General features: G+C 36.7%; 2 protein-coding genes across 5 annotated transcripts; one reads left to right on the top strand and one right to left on the bottom strand.

Moving 5' to 3' along the window:
• Positions 1-1,009: 1,009 nt before the first annotated feature.
• On the top strand, positions 1,010-6,464 carry LOC113767730 (ABC transporter I family member 17). 2 transcript variants are annotated; one of them, XM_027311911.1, is made up of 5 exons: positions 1,010-1,528; positions 4,333-4,475; positions 4,603-4,953; positions 5,628-5,815; positions 5,929-6,464. In XM_027311911.1, exons 2-5 carry the CDS (start codon positions 4,355-4,357, stop codon positions 6,181-6,183), a joined length of 915 nt encoding a protein of 304 aa, XP_027167712.1. In that variant the 5' UTR covers positions 1,010-1,528; positions 4,333-4,354; the 3' UTR covers positions 6,184-6,464. The 2 variants fall into 2 exon arrangements, with proteins under 2 accessions (XP_027167712.1, XP_027167711.1); XM_027311910.1 differs by having other exon boundaries at positions 4,233-4,475.
• A 1,573-nt stretch (positions 6,465-8,037) lies between these two features.
• LOC113767651 (protein ECERIFERUM 3-like) lies at positions 8,038-15,059 on the bottom strand. Of its 3 annotated transcripts, none has more exons than XM_027311815.1 (12): positions 14,060-15,059; positions 13,709-13,935; positions 13,341-13,573; positions 13,027-13,246; positions 12,206-12,333; positions 11,508-11,758; positions 10,985-11,092; positions 10,467-10,673; positions 10,011-10,139; positions 9,270-9,443; positions 8,744-8,899; positions 8,038-8,349 (listed from the first exon to the last, which is right to left on the bottom strand). In XM_027311815.1, exons 1-12 carry the CDS (start codon positions 14,186-14,188, stop codon positions 8,305-8,307), a joined length of 2,007 nt encoding a protein of 668 aa, XP_027167616.1. In that variant the 5' UTR covers positions 14,189-15,059; the 3' UTR covers positions 8,038-8,304. The 3 variants fall into 3 exon arrangements, with proteins under 3 accessions (XP_027167616.1, XP_027167617.1, XP_027167618.1); XM_027311816.1 differs by having other exon boundaries at positions 10,011-10,121; positions 14,060-15,056; XM_027311817.1 differs by having other exon boundaries at positions 8,038-8,336; positions 14,060-15,055.
• Positions 15,060-17,190: the final 2,131 nt, after the last annotated feature.

The following is a 17,190-nucleotide window of genomic DNA, read 5'->3' as shown; positions in this document are numbered from 1 at the left end:
AAGTAAAGAAATAAACCAATAACAGTAATGGCAGTGAAAAATTACTTAAGTGGCAACATTTTCTATTTGGATTGGGGGATTTGACAATGGGTTCAAGATTCTCTCAAATCCCTCTAATTATTTAGATTATTTATGGGATATTTGACAAATAGACCGATTTGAGTTTCACCAAATTCTTCAATCCAAACAAAGACAACTTCTTTCTTTTTTTCCGTAGGTAGAACCTTTGTTTTTAAACTCGGACTGGACTGGCCGGTCCGATCGATCGAACCGAAAACCGGCCAAATGTCCAATCCGAATTAACTCTAAAAATCGAAAAATTAAAAATTCCATAAAAAATCGGGTTTAACCGGAAAAAGAACCGGGTTTCTTTTTTTTCTTTTTACTTTTTTTTGAAAGGTCAAAATATTTTTAATATTATGTTTTGACCCCTAAGTTGTTAAAAATTATTAGTATATCTCAAATATTTCATACTTTATAAATATTGTCTTAAAGTTTGGTGTTATTTTTCCATTAAGTCCATAATTTTAATTCTAAACTTGTTAATGCTCATTAAATAATATAAATTGCTACTTGATTGTTCTAATTTCTTGTTAAATATATTTGAAACATCAAATATATATTAATATACCTTTATTAATATTAATATGTTATTAGGTATTTTATATATAATATTTTAATTTTTAAATAATTTTTATTTATGACGTCATCCGGTTCAACTCCTATCGAATCCGATTAAATCCATTGGTCTCTGAACTCGATTAAGTCGATACCTGGTCCGGTTCTGAAAACATGGGGTAGAACAGAATCTCAATGCATCGACTTCAAAACACGCTTCAGAGTTTGACAATTCAAGATTATCAGTCTTACTTGTGCACTTTGGACGATATTGGTGGCACATAAACTTGTGCCACGTTAAAGTTACTCTGTGAAGGTAAAAAGAAGCAAAACAAAAGTCAAAAAGTAAGGCTCGTAGCAACTAGCTAGCCAAATTTCCAAACATGAAAACGATCCATAGAGCCACTAAAAACTGATTCCTCAAGATAATAGAACTTCCAAGGATAGGAGACTCTTTCAGAAGGAGAGGAGATACAATTTGTGGTTGCAAGAAACTCTAAAGCAGTCCGTGCTACAACTTGTTTGGATGGAGCTTCCTTTAAGCTACGCCAGCCGAACACGGAGACAACCTCTGCTGATGTAGAGATCCATCTTTTGTATCATCAAAAGCTTTTCTTCTTTGCTTTAGAACATAGATTTTTTTGGAACCCTTTAGTTGGAGCCAACTTTTATGCCGTATACTAAGTTCTTGATTACTAGTTACCTGAGGCAAATAATGTTTGAAGGAAGGGAGTGGTTTCCCCTTGGTGTTGAATTAGAGCTGTGGTGTTGAATTAGAGCTGTGTTTAAAGCTGGCTAATGCTCCCAGTGCTGATGCGATGTATTCCACCAGTTGCCTGAAGGCTTGATTGTTGGTGTATCGATCCGTCCAGCACCGATTACCAGTTGAAACTGCTATCAACGAGTTCGGGTAATGTTTCCGTTTAGTTTTCGCTTTCTGAGCAGTAGCTCAGGTAATCGATTGCATCATTTAGTCGATAAACCTTATATATTAACCTCAAGTACAATATCCTTTCGGTCTCAATAGTTATACATTCTTTGCGTATAAACAGCAAGAAACTCACCCTTTATTTATTTTTTTTTTTTCGAGGAGGCAAGAAAGTTACTTTCAACAACATATAGGCTTTTTTCTCAACAACATATAGTATTGTTTTAGGCCTTTTTCTCAACAACATATAGCTTACTTGCAAACTTATACTCGAAAAACGTAGTATAGTTTTATTCCTTTTCTAGGTTAGAGTATGTCTAAAATGTTAGGTTACTAGATACTTTTTTTTATCATATAGGCCTACTATAGTGTATGAGTATTGTAATCGAAAATTAATCGGCCACTCAACCATGCACTCATTATTGGAAAATATCAATTTACATTTTGAGAGTATTAATATTATACTTTTGAATATTCATTCTTTGGTTTTTGATATAATGCCCTTTTTTGCACTTGGTTTTTGATTTAATGCCCTTTTTCCGCATTTAATGAATTAAAAGAAACATTGGAACCCTTGGTTTAATCCCCATTCCGGCCAAGCCAGTCTAACCAAGAAGGCAAAAACTTGAGTAGGCTTGATTTTGTAGAGCATGTGATTCAAATTTTGTCGTATTTTCAATTTTTGGATTGGTAAGATGGTATGATAAAATTTGGACCTATGATCTACATAGATCGGGTCTACTCAAGTATTTTTCCTTATTGGAAAGAAGTAATTAATAATTTTAGATTAAAAAAAGGATTATAACTGGAAAATGTCAAAATGGATTGGTGAAATTGCACGAGATCAACGAACGAACGATTCAGCAGAATATAGGAGATCAGCTTCCACATCAGTAGACTTGTCAGGCCGATCTTTAGTAAGGCCAATTGGCAATGTGGCCCAAAAACTGACCAATCAGGCTCCTGAATTGGGCCACAACTCAGCCCAAACTTTTGAGTACTTATGAGGTTTTACCCAACACAGACTTGAGCTTCACATTTGCAATTCTTCAGGCTTTAAAATTTAACTAGTTTAAGCTGTCTTCCGTAGAGCATGTCATTTTGAAACTTTGACATGGACGGACGAAACAAACCATTGGATGCCTTAATCGGGGCTAAAGATTGGCTTTAGATTTATCAGATCTTTATTATGTAATGACTACCAGACCTGACTTCAGCCTAACTCGAACTGATGGGAAGTCCGTCCCTTTTAAGAGGATTGTGGTATGGGTAGAATTGTTATCTGAGTTGAGTTGAATTTTAAGTAGTACTTGAACTCTATTCAAATAAAAATGTTAGAGTTCAAGCTTGTTGAGTTCTTCAATGTTGACCTTGAGTTCGAGCTCAATCGAGTTTAAACAAGTTTTAATATTGATTTTTTATAAAATAAATTTCATAATTTTACAATAAATAATTAAAAATTATATCATAAATACGCTACTTGATAAGGTTCGATGAGTACTTGAGTATTGATTTTTTCTACTCAAAATCGACTCCACTACCTTATCAAGTAAATCGAACTCGGTCAACGTTGAGTTCAAGTCGAATTTTTAATTGAACTACTCGCGAGTCTGAATTGAGTAACTTGATTAATGATACCCTAGTCGCAAAATCGACTTGAAGCTGGCTTTGCCCGATTAAGGTCCTATACTCGCATACAAGGAGACCAATTTTATGGATACTATTTCTTCTCCAAAAAAAAAAGGAATTCTAACAAACTTGCCAATTTGCCATAGAAAATATTAGAACAATACTTTGACCGAGTGGATGCTAGTTTATTCTTATGGGAACATACTCCCTTTGCGCTTCAATGAGACCAAATAACCTCCATTTTTTTTTCTTTTTTTTTTTGTGGAGCTTTTCCTAGTTGTCTTAGTCGGATGTAGTACTCCTTAAAAGTTGAGCTTGTAAAACATTCTTGATAAAAATACTCGGCCAAAATGAACCAAGATGAAACTCGACATGTGGAGTCGAATAAATAATACTCCTATATGATGATTGTTTTGGCATGGCAATCAGTCTGAGTAGTTCCTCCACCGGATAAATGAAATGGCTGATGAAACTTTTACCCGGAAAGACTGACATGAGTATCTAGACAGGTTTCTTCTCCTCCAGGTTTGATCCCACAACCAAATCCAAAGAAATCCGTACCCTTTGTCGTGCAACAATATATTGTCACTATCAATCCATTTTTGCATTTGACAAGAGTTCCAAAAACCACAGATCATAACCCCAGGCAACAATAACACCAAATCTATACAAGTCCACCACATGAACATGGAATATATGTGGTAAACTTTAGAACTGAATAATCAGGAGCATGTTTTATTTAATTGCTAGTTTTTTACCTGTTTGTTCCAGTGACAATTTGATAGATTTTAGGCCAACTTTGTGGCTTGTGTGTTTTATAAACTAGCCTACCTTCCGGACTGCGAAACATCTCGGGTTCTTAACTAAGAATGGTCAAGAGGTTCAATATATCAAGAGAATCTACTCGTTGAACAGTTGAGTTCTAAAACTCAAGCCCATACTTTTTGGATACACAAAATTTTTTTTGAGTACTATTTTACTTGCATCATAAATTGTACAATTCACTTGAGTCACGAGCTACATGTCCAATTCTCTATTTGTTTATTGGGGATTGCAGAATTATTCAGCAGGATACTCCCAAAACCATCCCTTTCCTCTTCCTGGAAAACAATTTCTTTTTCTTCTTCCTCGATTAAACAATCATTTCGTGTGGTCAGAATCCTGAGACTTTGTCCAATTATGCAAGAAGTGGAACTAGGGAAGGCAGTTCCACCTGCCTATAAAAACAAAGATGCAGCAATTCACCTCTCAACCTTGCCTTCTTCTTCAACTTCCTACACTCCCATGGGGTCTTACTCAGGTCAGAACATCATCATACATCTATACAACTTCTTTTCCAAAATTGATTTCAAGAATTGATTTTTATTTTGTTCAGTAGCATAAATTTCATTTCTTGATCAAAAATCTTTTACCCTTTTGACTTACAGGGCTAGATGAGGCTGAGCAACGCTTGCTAGTGGTGGATGTGAATGAGAATGAACATGGAAGCGGGAATGAATCATCAGATGCTAAAATTCAGATAAGGGAACTGTCAAAAGTTTCAGACAAGAGTGTTCCAATCCTGAACAAAGTCAACGCTGATATTCCTAGAGGCGTGATCATGGGAGTCATAGGGCCTAGTGGCAGTGGAAAGTCTACATTTTTAAGGGCTCTCAACAGATTATGGGAGCCTCCATCCAAGACTGTTTTTTTGGATGGTCAAGACATTGGTGACCTCGATGTACTTGCTCTTCGTAGAAGAGTTGGCATGCTTTTCCAGCTTCCTGCTCTGTTTGAAGGTGAATTCAAATCATAGCACTAATTCATGAGCTAGCTGATTGTGTAGAGATAGGCACTGCTCTATCTTGGAAATTGAGTTGATATGTTGATCAACTCAAAAAAAAAAATTTGAGTTGATATGTTGATCAAACAAACTAATGTCTGTTTATTGAGTAGATATGCTTCCTAGGAAATGAGATTAGTACTTAATTCCGTTCTCCCAAATTGTGATTTTTTTTTGCCTTCCTCGCAGCTGAATATGCATATCGACGATGTTCTGCATCTCCTGTATTTTTTGTTATAAGGATCTTAGAGGAGTGTCACAATCTGAAAGAGGTCTATCCCCTACTGCCTGCTAAGTCACTCTGCCCCATAGAAGGCTATGAACTTTTGATACTATTACTACTGTCTGTCGTGCTTCATTAGATTTATGTGGTTGAATCATCAAATTGTGATATCCGCTTACATGTCAAGGATGGTCCCTGTGTCATTCATTGCCTAAGCAGCTGATTGATATAAGTATATAACCATCATCTGAGCCTGGGGTATCTAGGCTAAAAAACAGCCAAAGAGAACTAGTGAGACACCATGTTCTAAGTTTTGTAGAAATAGATTTTTTGATATCATAATGTGGTTTGATGATAAATAGATTGATTGACTGATTGATCTCGTTACCTACTGTGGACTTGTGCAGGCACAGTGGCTGACAATATAAGATATGGGCCGCAGCTAAAGGGGAAGAAGCTGACTGACAATGAGGTTTATAAGTTGCTTACTCTTGCAGACCTGGATTCTACTTTCTTCAGTAAATCTGGTGGAGAGTTATCTGTTGGTCAAGCTCAAAGAGTTGCTCTTGCTCGTACCTTAGCTAATGAGCCAGAGGTAAGATTCATATGAGACTGCAGGACTCCAATAGTTGTATGTCTAGGAAATTCTCTTTTTATGGAGTCTGTAGAGTTCCAACATTTAACATTGCGTTTCCCTTTACAATTTAGGTTTTACTACTTGATGAGCCGACTAGTGCCTTGGATCCAATTTCAACACAGAACATAGAAGATGTTCTTGTAAAATTGAAGAAGGAAAAGGGGATGACTATAGTTATGGTCTCTCACAGTATCAAACAAATCCAGAGGATTGCTGATGTAGTTTGCCTTCTTGTCGGTGGTGAGATTGTTGAAATCTTAAAACCTGATAAACTATCTGAAGCTAAGCATCCTATGGCATTAAGGTTTCTTGAATTGAGCAATTAGCTTCTGCAATAGGGAAAAGCATAATGACTTGACTTAATATATGTGAAGTTAATTACCAGTGCTTTTTATGTTTTTTTTTTTGTACCCGTCTCATTGTTTTCAGCTTTCCTGTGCTTTTGCAAGTGTATTATATTAAATTCTTGTGATGTTTGAAGCTCAGAATTCTTATACCAAATTACATTTATCCGCTGGACTTTGTAAGCCTATAAATGCCCCTAAAGCAGCTCAAGTATGATGATTAGCTTTCGATTGGCAAAGAATGTTCACGGTGCCTTTAGATTTACTCTGGATGTGAATATATATGTTCGTTCAACCTGTTTAAATTTCTTTCTTGTTCTAAAAAGGAAATGATTTGGAAACGATTGTTGTTAAGACCGCGTTTATAATACAAGCTTTCCTGTGCCATTTATCATCCAGGCCAAAATTTCCAGAGTGAGAGTTTCTTTCTTGAGCTCGTAATAACTCTCTGCAAACTGCTTTTAAGTCAACTAGTATGTTGCAGTTCTCTGCGAGAACGGGTTAGTACAGAAAGATTTGCTGCGCGGTTTTGAACTTGCAAATTATGAGATTTCACATTTTAGATGGATCTCGTATAAACCAATGCAAATTCTACTTTGAAAACCATTTCTAGTTTATCCCAAAACACTGGAGCAGAACTAAAGTTGCAAACTGTTTAGCTAAACTATCCCTTGTCAAATTGTGGCAACAAGCCACAGAACAAATGAAATAATCGTCAAGCTAGCCCCATGGCTGAGCCGCAGATTCGTGCCTGCACCATGAGCAGCATCTACAAGTGGTGCATCTGCAGCTGGAGTAGGACCCGGCATCAGCGGGGAGGCGGTGGGAGGCTTGTTGGGGCAGGTATAGCTGGGGATATGGTCGAGGATGAGGTGGGAGACTTCGCCGGGGGCATCAGCGGAGGGGGAGACGGTGCTGGAGTAGGGGACTGAGGTGAGCTAGTGCCGGTACAGGTGCAGGCAAATGCGATTGGGAGGAGGGGAAGAGAGTTTTGAGGTGGAATTGTCAACGGGATTATCACAGTGCTAATCTGCGAGACTGAGACGTCGTGTGGCTGGACAGCAATGGACTTAACCAAATTGGCACCAAAGTGTAGCACCTTTGGCAGCGGAACAAATCACAACACTTCCAGTGCCCGTGTCTGTCGCATTTAGAAAACCTGGTTGGCCAGTGGCAACTCCACTGGCTTGAAAAAGAGTTGTGAGAATTACAGTTTTGTTTTGTAAATGCTGGAGCTTTCGAACATCGTAAAAATCAAGAATTACATGTACACTCATGATGGCCTTGAGTACGCCTGCTGGTTTTCCTGATAGCGGGGACATGCCTCCATTATCTTTTTTTCTTTTTTGGGGTCGAAGCAATAAATTGTATTGCTTATGTCAAATGTATGCACAATCTTAGCATCTACAAAAGTTTGCCAAAAGTATGTACGATCTGTGTAGGACATGCCTCCATTATCAACCGCTAAGATAGTGACTGTTTGGCGTGAATTTATGGTGTTTGCTACACGGGTTTGAGTGATATAGTTAGTTAATGTGTTTGAAATGTTTATAACATTTGTTTAACCGGGGTCATATTTCACTCGTGTCATATTTTTTAAAATATAAAATTAATTAGGGAAAGTAAATAAATACAAGGGAGAGTATGTAAAGTTAAATAGAGAAAGTACGTTGATGTAAGACAGAATAATAATTGTTAGCATGTGTATATATATAATAGGTTTAGTTAAATATTAAATGTGTCAACGGTTGCCCGAACCCGTTAGAAAAACCCGCGTTTATATTGGCTAAGAAGTTGAGTGATGTTAATATGAATCAGCACTGTAGAAGAGAAGAGAGAAAGAGAACAGAAACTGGTATTTGAAACGCATTATGTCAATTTCTCAATGACAAATAGCAAGATTTGCAACAAGCATTGGAGAAGAAGGTAAAGGATAAGATTTTACATCCAAATTGGGTATAGACTACAACCGAAAAACTGCTTATAGGAGTAATGTTCTTTCCGCCTAATTTGGTGGAGAATTGTGGCTTCAAATCATCTGTTTTCCGGATTTTGACTCTGTCCCATCTGTCTCGTTTTTACTTAAGTGCCACGTGTATTGTCCTACTGACTTATCCCCCGATTGCAGGACTTATCTACAATAAAATTCTAAAAGTTATTAATCAGTATAATAGAATTCTAAAAGTTATTAATCAATACACATGACAATTAAACAGGGAGGGGACAAACGGGACAAAAAGGAAATCCCAAACAGACGATTCCAAGCAGGGGGGAGAAGAGAGAGTGTGTGTATGTGCTTGCATTTTGTTTGACATCGTAATAATATTGTACAAATTCTTTTGTTTTGTATAGGTAACATATTAAAATTTGGGATATGATGGAGCTCTTTCTCCAAAAGGATAAGATAAATGAAAGAGGAGAAAAGAGCGTGATATCTATGAACTGGCTACAAAAGAGAGTATATTGATACCCAGTTGATATCTATCGATCTATGGAAGGAATAGACAGCAGCAGTTTAATGAAATTCTGTAATTTGTTTGACCTGCATGGGCTTGAGGCCATGCCTCAAGGCAGCTTTCCACACAACATCAATCTGATCAACATCGATAGCTCCCACCTCATGGTGTTTCCAACCTTCAAGAAAATGAACCACCCCACCGGCATGGCAAGCATGAACTACACCTCTTTCCATTGTGTACTGGAGCAGTATGGAGAAGAGTGTTAGTAGACACAAACAAGAAACAAACCAAACTCATTGCATGTTATTATTCATTTAAATGGTTCATTAGCGTTTTCCTACAAATGCTAATACCTTTAAGTCAACTGTTGTTAATCTCCGAATGATCGATCGAAAAAGACGATCTATGACATTGAGGCGTAGCCAACTAACATGCAGGAAATAAATAAGTTGATCATGCTAATGAATGAAACCATATTTCCACCCCCCTCCCCCCCCCCCCCCAAAACAAAAATCTTCAATAGACTTTCATCCTGAACTTGTTTTCTTGGTGTAATCCCTGTTTTTCTAAGATAATAACGAGACTGAAAGGTGATAAAGTCAACTCTACCTCGCATGATCCAAGGCCCTCTACATCTTCTGGAAGTCTCATTGCTGCTAACTTCCCGAAAGTACAATCCCTGCGGAAAGGAATGACGGGGGGAACCACATACTGATGAAAATGTGTCCCTGATGGCGCCCAACTTTGTTCCCGAGGAGTAGTCCACTTTCCAATAATCCATGTCTAGTGATTCAAAAAATAAAAAGGTGATTAGTTATTGTGAAGCATCGTGAATTTCAGGATTACACCATCAAAGTCAATGACCATGCTAAAAATACAGTAAGTAGGAAAAGTTGGCACTAGACAGCACAAAAAGAAAGCCATCTCCCCCTTCAAACAGTATTGATCAGATAACATCTTGATTGTCCAGTGGTTTACTTAAGGACATGCAATTCTTCGTCCGACTTGACAAATTCAAACCAAGGATCCTGAATGACCAGATTGTACAAGAGGGAAATTAAGAAGGCCGCATAGAAGGAGATGCATGGAAGGACATTTTCAGACACGAGTGATGCTGTTCATGCTCTGTTATAAGATTGGTTTTCCTTATGCTTCGGGTCTCTATACAAGTTGGAGTTCTAAACAATCTTCACCGAGATAAGCACATAGATTAGTAAGCAAAATCTGGTCAAGTTATGTTTCTTAAAGAGGATTTGGCATCCTCCAAATTGTCTTTGTCACTTTCACAAATAAAATTCTATACTAGTATATATGCAGAATTAATCCATGTAAGTTAACAATAACTGTTACCTTGCACTGCTTAGCTGCTTGATACTTGGTTACTTGAACAAGAAACTTTTGGAGTTCCTCGGGAGCTTCCTTTTGGATTTTTAGGAATCTCTCCGTGGATTGTGTAAGCATCTGCATATGTATAAGGACCTTACCAAAAATGGAAAAATAATGAAAAGGGCAATCTTTGTTGGATTTAAAAAGGGAATAAAAAGGCAAATGTCTATCATAATAGCAGCAACATGCCATCATTGTGTTGATAACAAAATAGTACATTGTACATTCTGTTCACGAGAATTTTGCCTTAAAGATTTTATAGATTTCAGCCTTTCTTCGGCTAGCTGAACTGGTATTTGTATGTGGCAGCAGCATGTTGTTCTTGTAGCAAAGACATTTCAAAGGGAAACCGCAAATGAATCTAAAACTCCACTCATATCCCAACTGTTAGTAGGTGACTAGGTGTCAAGCAGCTCTTACCAGAACCCTGACCCTTCGACGAGCCAGATAGAGGGCAATGGCCCTTCCCAGTTTTGAAGTTGAACCTGTCAAGAACACCTCATCAACATCTCGAGGAATCTCGTTTAGGATCACAGCAGCAGTCAAGGTGTTTCCATGGACGACCCGAACTTTAAGATCAGGATGCTTGTTAATAAACAGCGTTCCACCTCCATTCAGACTTTCATTCTGTCAAAACATATTTCAAGAAGTGAATCTTTACCCAGTCGAATCATCAAAACTTTTCAGTAGAGATCTGTGTAAAGCATACTGAAGAACATGTTTTTTATACCTTGCAAATTTATGTACTAGTTTTGAGTTTTGACCATGGTTCTTTCCCTACAAACTTAACGGGCAGTTCATTGTTCAAGAATTTATTTTGAAATTTCATCATCTAATAATTTAAGCTCAGCATTGAATAAGTAATAGCAGTTCAGCTAGAAAGATAAACAAGGTAGGATCATAACAGGAAAAGCAAAAGAAAAAGGACCGAGGCCAACCTTGTTTAGTGCGGCAAGGCTAATGACCTTGACACCAAGTCTATCCGCTCTAAGGATGGCTTCTTCGATTTGCTTGTTTATGCCGTCTGCAGCAAAAGGTAAGAAATACTGCAAAATTTAAAATCACAAATGCTTCAGATTAAATCGGTAAAACCTGATCACCTAAATCAACAGTAATATCAACTAGTTTTCTCTTAGTCCATGATACTGAAAATCTACATGAAAAATAAAAGCAGCTACAATGTCCGCTAATTTTCTCTTTCAAATAACATATTCTAGTGTTCTTTATCAAATGAATTACAAAGTTATCTATGAAACTTAACCTCCAATAATAAACTGCAGAATTTTATAGCTTGTCCAGTAAAAGAAATGTTTAGGAATGAATAAAAAGCTGTGGATACATGTCTATTAATCATGAAGGTCTGAGTTTCTACTTTTTACGACATTCTAGTAACTTGCATCAGGTTCATAGAAAGTTATCATATGTAAGAGAATACAGCAGATAAAGGAGTAAAGCAGCTACCTGGAAACCAAACCTTGGCACAACCCATGTCTGGTGCAGTCTGCCTCTGAGATTGTAAAAACTGACCAAAAATGTCTTGGACTTGGCCCACATGGCAAGCATTACTAAAAAGGTAGGAGGCCAGAAAGGAAACAGGAAGAACTTTTTGCTAAAAGGTATGGAATTGAATGATCGGAAAACAAATGGAGTGTGCAATGCAGCCATTATATCCACGACGTGGCCAAGAAAAACAAACCCTGGTGCACTTGTTTCTGTCCAGCCAAGAAAAGATAGATAAATTGAAACACAAGGTGATCAAAATTTTTAGAAGCAAAGTAACAAGCACTATCATAAATGAGATGCCTGAAAGACAGCTGCTTCTGACCACTCAGATGTGCAACTCATCATTACCATGATGATCTTTTGAGTTATTGGAGCAAGTTGAAGGAAAAAATGAAAAACGAAAACTACGTACAGAAAAAATGCCAAACTAAAATGAGGACCTTCCCCCCCATAATTTACTGAACACCTGCACATAGCTTTGTATTGTCGAAATTACATAATGCTTCAGAAAGTGCAGCAAAAGTACCAAGAAGATGTTGCAGTAAGTCATTTTTGGCAGTAAAACAATGAAATCTAGAGTAATAAAGTATTGAGTTATACAATCTTAACAAGCATAATGTCTGACGGATGATAGAATCATGTAGATAAAGACTCACTTTTCCTTGAGCTTATATCTTTGTGGAGATCCCAATAACGAGTGTTTATTGTCTTTCCCAATATATCATAAACTGGCATGAAGAGGCAGAAATTTGTTCTCATGTCCATGTGGTGTATGTTATGGTATCTGCAGAGACAAACAGAAATTATATTTGTGATTATGGAGTGACTTCAGTTGTAACTACTACATGTTAAAGACAGCAACTTTATTTGCTTTTTGGTTTAATTCAAATTTTTTGATATCAATAATTAGAATTTTTTGCAAGGTGTTTTAAGTTCTGCATTTACTTGGCTGAATCGTAACAGTACCACCCATCAACCTAGTAGGAAAGGAACTACTCTCATACTGTTAAATGTACGTCTCCCGATGACTAAGCTTTTGAAAGAGAGCTCTTAAGTGATAAAAGAGAGAGAACAAAGTGAGCTCGAGTTGATCTTAAATTCAGATCAAAACAGCAAAATCATTTATCTGGCCTCCATTAAATATCTAAATATTTTTAAGTCCAGCAATCCAACAACGCCCAAAAAAAAAAAATTGTTTTGTGACATCTATCATTAACTAAGATTCAGTTGCATGGTGCCCCTGCTATATCCTTGCATCACTGCTCTGCAAATTCCTACTTCAGAACCTTGTGCAATAAATGGCACCCAACACTACAGAACTTTTTGCTTCCTGAGCCAACATAACTGCACTTTCTACTTCACTTATTTCTGAAGGAAAACCAGATAAAGGCAAAGAACCGACAGGCAGAATTCACAAAGAGAAAAAAAAATTAAACTTGCTCAAAAAATAATACGGAAACAGGATCTTCAGACTTACGTAGGAGTATAAACAAGATATCTGAGAAGTGGAATATTCTCAAAAAGATGATGAGGAATAACTTCCACATTGCTATGTCCCAAGCATCTGAGCATATCAAAAAGCAAAACATAACTGTACAGTATGCTTATTGATCCATAGCCGATAAAGACAGTGCCCAAGATTGGTACTCCTATAACTATACATAATACCAGATGTTCAAGAAATGTTGCATGTCCAGCTGCACAAGAAAAAAATGAAAAAGAAATCATTGGCCAATAAATCTTTTAACTTTTTAGTAGCTGATAATGTTGGTAATACATCATTTTTTTTACCTGTGAACGGATGTGAAACTTTAGAGCTGTGATGCAGCCAATGGTAATCTGTGAAGAGATTTGGGGAATGCAGTAATCTATGTAGCCAATAATAAACTGGCTCCGAGACCCCAATGTGGAGTGCAAGACAACAAAAAATACCCCTTCCATCCCAGAGGGGAAGATTGGTTAGAGATGGGAAGCTCCAGTAGGCCAGCACAGCCACAATAGCATGAAGAATTAAGAAATTATCCCTGTCCCACCATAAAGCATAAAACTGGTTCACGAAATAATAAAGGATGACAAATGCTAAAAAAAAAAAAAAAAAAAAAAAATTCTGGTGAGATTTGGACATGGGAAGGCGAAGGAGAAAGACAGTAAATTGTTACCAATTCCATTCTGCATCAATTTGCTTAAAATCAATGCCCTCTTCAGAAATCCGGCGAGTTCGATTGAGGAAAAACATATAATCATAAGAGCTCCACAGTTGATAAAGGAGACCTCTTAGGAGGAACAAGAGTAGAATATGTAAGCACCAACTACTCCCCTCGGTGCCTTCTTCAGTTGTAGTAGTAGGATACAAGTATTTTGCAAGAAGTGCCACGTAAAACAAGTACTGTATCATCCCATAAACCAATGCACAAAATCAGTAGAGACAAAACGTTTTTCATATGGAGGAAAGTTGGAAACAGACAAAAATACACATAAACATACATACACGCGCACAGAGCATGACATACCTTGTAATTGCCATAGTGTTCCCATGGCCAGGCAAACAGGGGAGCAGTCGTTGTCCCAGAAAAAGCAGTTCTTTTATCTGGGATTGTTATCCTTGCTTGAATCATTGTAGTAACCTTTTCTCCCTCCATTTGCGGAAACCTCCAAAGCTACTATAGCATGGAACTTTTTTTTTTTTTTTTTGAGACAGAGCTCGCTGAAACTTATTTCAAAATAACTAAAATGGCTAAAAAGAAAGCAAACAATAATGACAAAAAAGAACAAACTTGGTAGGGTAATTAAAACAACATGAGAATGAAAACCACCCTTTAGTCATTTTTAGCCTTGCACTGTCACTTTTAGGCTTGACTCTTGCTCAAATTTATATGTATAGATTCCAAGGAAACAGAATACTTATAGGACTTGAAAGAAAGCAGCCTATCTAAGGATACAAAGCTTTTACCGTTCATAATCATGAAAAACTTCTGTCTATGCGTAGCAATTGCAGTTTTCAAAATCCCACCTGCTAAAAATTGACAAGTAACCAATCGTCCATTTCTAATTAAACAAATCAACTTTAATAGTTGACAGTTGTTGGTTGTGCCATCACATACAAAGAAAGGAATTAATGAGAGGTGTGTATGGTGGTGGCCAGTGACTTGCTACATTCTTGGGATTGGGGGCAGAGGGGGGGGTGGGTGGCCGGTAAATCAAGAAAGTAGTGGATTTGGATTACAGTCGAGACGTTGATGGTATGATTGTTGTAGAACAGCTCAATACTTTTCACTTACAAGTTTCTCTGATGTTGGCCCTGGCTCCAATGAAGCTTTCTTATTTGTGAGCTCATTGAGTAGTGTTGAATAACTGCAACAATGTTCATCGATTTTGTGTGGATATGTAAGCCATGAGCTTGGGCGGAAGGGAAGGTGGGGGACCAACCGAACCGAACAACTTCCAGTGCAGAGTAGCAGTGATCTTAACAGCTCTGTACCTAACTAACAGCCCATGAAGTTTGGACGCCCGAATTTGGCTTCTGTTTCTTTGCAAGTACAAGCTTTGCTAGAGTTCATACTTTGGCAAGCAAGCCCTTGATGTTGGCATCAATTTAGCAAATATATGGCTTGATTTGGAGCTGTTTCGTGTTCTTAAAAAATATGCCACTTTTATATGATAGACCTACGCTAACAACATGGAATTTCCTAAGCCTGGTCTTGAGGATTCCATGCCATCATAACTTTCTTATTGTAGCATCACAAGATTTTGAAATTCACAAGCACAATAATGTAAGTTCAAAATATTACTTGTTAATTACTACTGAAACGCTAAGACAAAATTTTAGTTTTATGTGGACGTATACAAGATGAACCCTTTATTTTATTTATAGAGAACGAAAGTACCTAAAATTTGAGGATGATAATAATAAAGTAGTAACTTTAGATTTCAAGGTGAATCGCATTACTTGTTTATATTAGAATGCAGTGAGTGGTTTAAGTATTTGCATCTCTCAAACTCACTCCATTCTCTTTTTCTTTTTCATTTTTTTCCTGGTAAGATGTTCTAAAGTTATTCAATGTTTTTGAGGAGGATAAAGGCGCCACTGGAGTGCTAGTTGATATTTGCATGTATGTACGGGTTTAAGAACGCGACGATACAACAAAAAGTAAATTGAAAAGGGTGCTATCATCTTTCATGCACGCATCCGGTTGCCCATAATTCAAAGACACACCTACGTGGATGATTTTAGATTGAAGAAATTGTTTGGTGAACAATGGGACACTTCTTGTATGAAAAGAAATTAATGATGAATTAATCGGAAAACAAAGCTCATTAATTGGAAAACAGAAGCTAGTACGCTAATGTCACTGCGATTGATTTGTCATTTATCTGTTCAGATTGAGAGTGCAATTGTCATTCTCATTTACTTACAAGTTAACATGTTTCTCACAAACCACTGAGCTACGGCCCGGTGGCCACCGAAAATTTAATTCCTCTCTGAGCTGTAGATCAGGGGTTTGAATCCTATCTAATGCAAAGAGGTGTCGAATCAATCCACCATCTTCGTTTTTGCTATGAAAATATCTCATAGTTTCAAAAAGTAAAAAGAATGGTCATAAATAGAAGAGGAAATTAATTGAGATGTTTTAGGTATCTTTTTCCTTAATAAGAAGCATTTTAAAAAGTTTTCCTAGTAATCGACAAACATATATTGTGAATTATTTTGAAATTCGATGAACGTTTAAGAGACTTGAGCGCTGTATAAAATAACTGGATAATGAAACTTTACAACCAAATGATGTAAATTTTGGAAATTTTATATGTGCTTGCATGTTTTTTTAGTTGAAAATGAATAAAACTTCTAAATTCGGTTTAAAATTGAAAAGCCACCAAAGCATTTGAACTAGAATTTGGTGATCATTAATATGTCCCTGCAGTGATTGCCCAGAATTTAATTTCCTTTTGGTTTTTACCGTATTCAAGAAAGATAAAGAATTTTTGCTTCCAAATTTGGTTGGATAAAACGAATTAATTTACCTCAACAAGCACAATAGCATGTCATAGAAATTCACAAAATCGAGGATGTCCTACTGTTCGTGTCATTTTCATCTGGGACTAGAGGACAAGTCAACAACTATCCTCGTCCCGCTTTACAAATTAATTTACTTAATTGAGAATAGAAGAGAGGACAAAGAAAAGAGAGTTAGTTGTGCAATTAGTATGTGCTTCCAAGAGATTTTGTGATACATTAATTGGGGGGTTGGTATGTGCAGTGAATCATATACACTCTACCGTTGCTATTATATGATTACAATCTATTTTTATTTTACTTGTTTAGACTCTGGTCCCGGTTTAGGTATATGGATCATACATGATCTAGACTCAAAGGTCAATTCAAATCCAAATCAAGATCAACATGGATTATACATTCCCTCTCCACTTTCAAGTTTCAAGTCCATCATAATTCACGTAATTTTCAATATTAAAACCATGTTTGATAACTCAATTTAATACTATTTACATATTATACGTTCAGACATTTTTTGTAACAAAAAATAGGACTTGATTAATTAATTGGTTCTCTATTGTTTAACAGAACTTGCTCAATACAATAATTGATAAATTGTTCACTTATTACTTAATACAAAATACTATCAAA

Source organism: Coffea eugenioides, chromosome 4 (assembly GCF_003713205.1).
Source record: "Coffea eugenioides isolate CCC68of chromosome 4, Ceug_1.0, whole genome shotgun sequence".
NCBI classification, from domain to species: Eukaryota; Viridiplantae; Streptophyta; class Magnoliopsida; order Gentianales; family Rubiaceae; genus Coffea; species Coffea eugenioides.
This window is presented reverse-complemented; position numbering and strand designations above follow the sequence as displayed.

Bases quoted from the DNA above. Each gene is read 5' to 3' on its own strand.
- LOC113767730 (XM_027311911.1), top strand. From the start codon at position 4,355: ATGCAAGAAGTGGAACTAGGGAAGGCAGTTCCACCTGCCTATAAAAAC. The intron at 4,476-4,602 runs GTCAGAACATCA...TTTGACTTACAG, and splicing joins TCCCATGGGGTCTTACTCAG to GGCTAGATGAGGCTGAGCAA. The intron at 5,816-5,928 runs GTAAGATTCATA...TTTACAATTTAG, and splicing joins CCTTAGCTAATGAGCCAGAG to GTTTTACTACTTGATGAGCC.
- LOC113767651 (XM_027311815.1), bottom strand. From the start codon at position 14,188: ATGGAGGGAGAAAAGGTTACTACAATGATTCAAGCAAGGATAACAATC. The intron at 11,093-11,507 runs GTAGCTGCTTTA...TAAATTTTGCAG, and splicing joins TGCCAAGGTTTGGTTTCCAG to TATTTCTTACCTTTTGCTGC. The intron at 9,444-10,010 runs GTAACAGTTATT...TTGAATCACTAG, and splicing joins AAGCAGCTAAGCAGTGCAAG to ACATGGATTATTGGAAAGTG.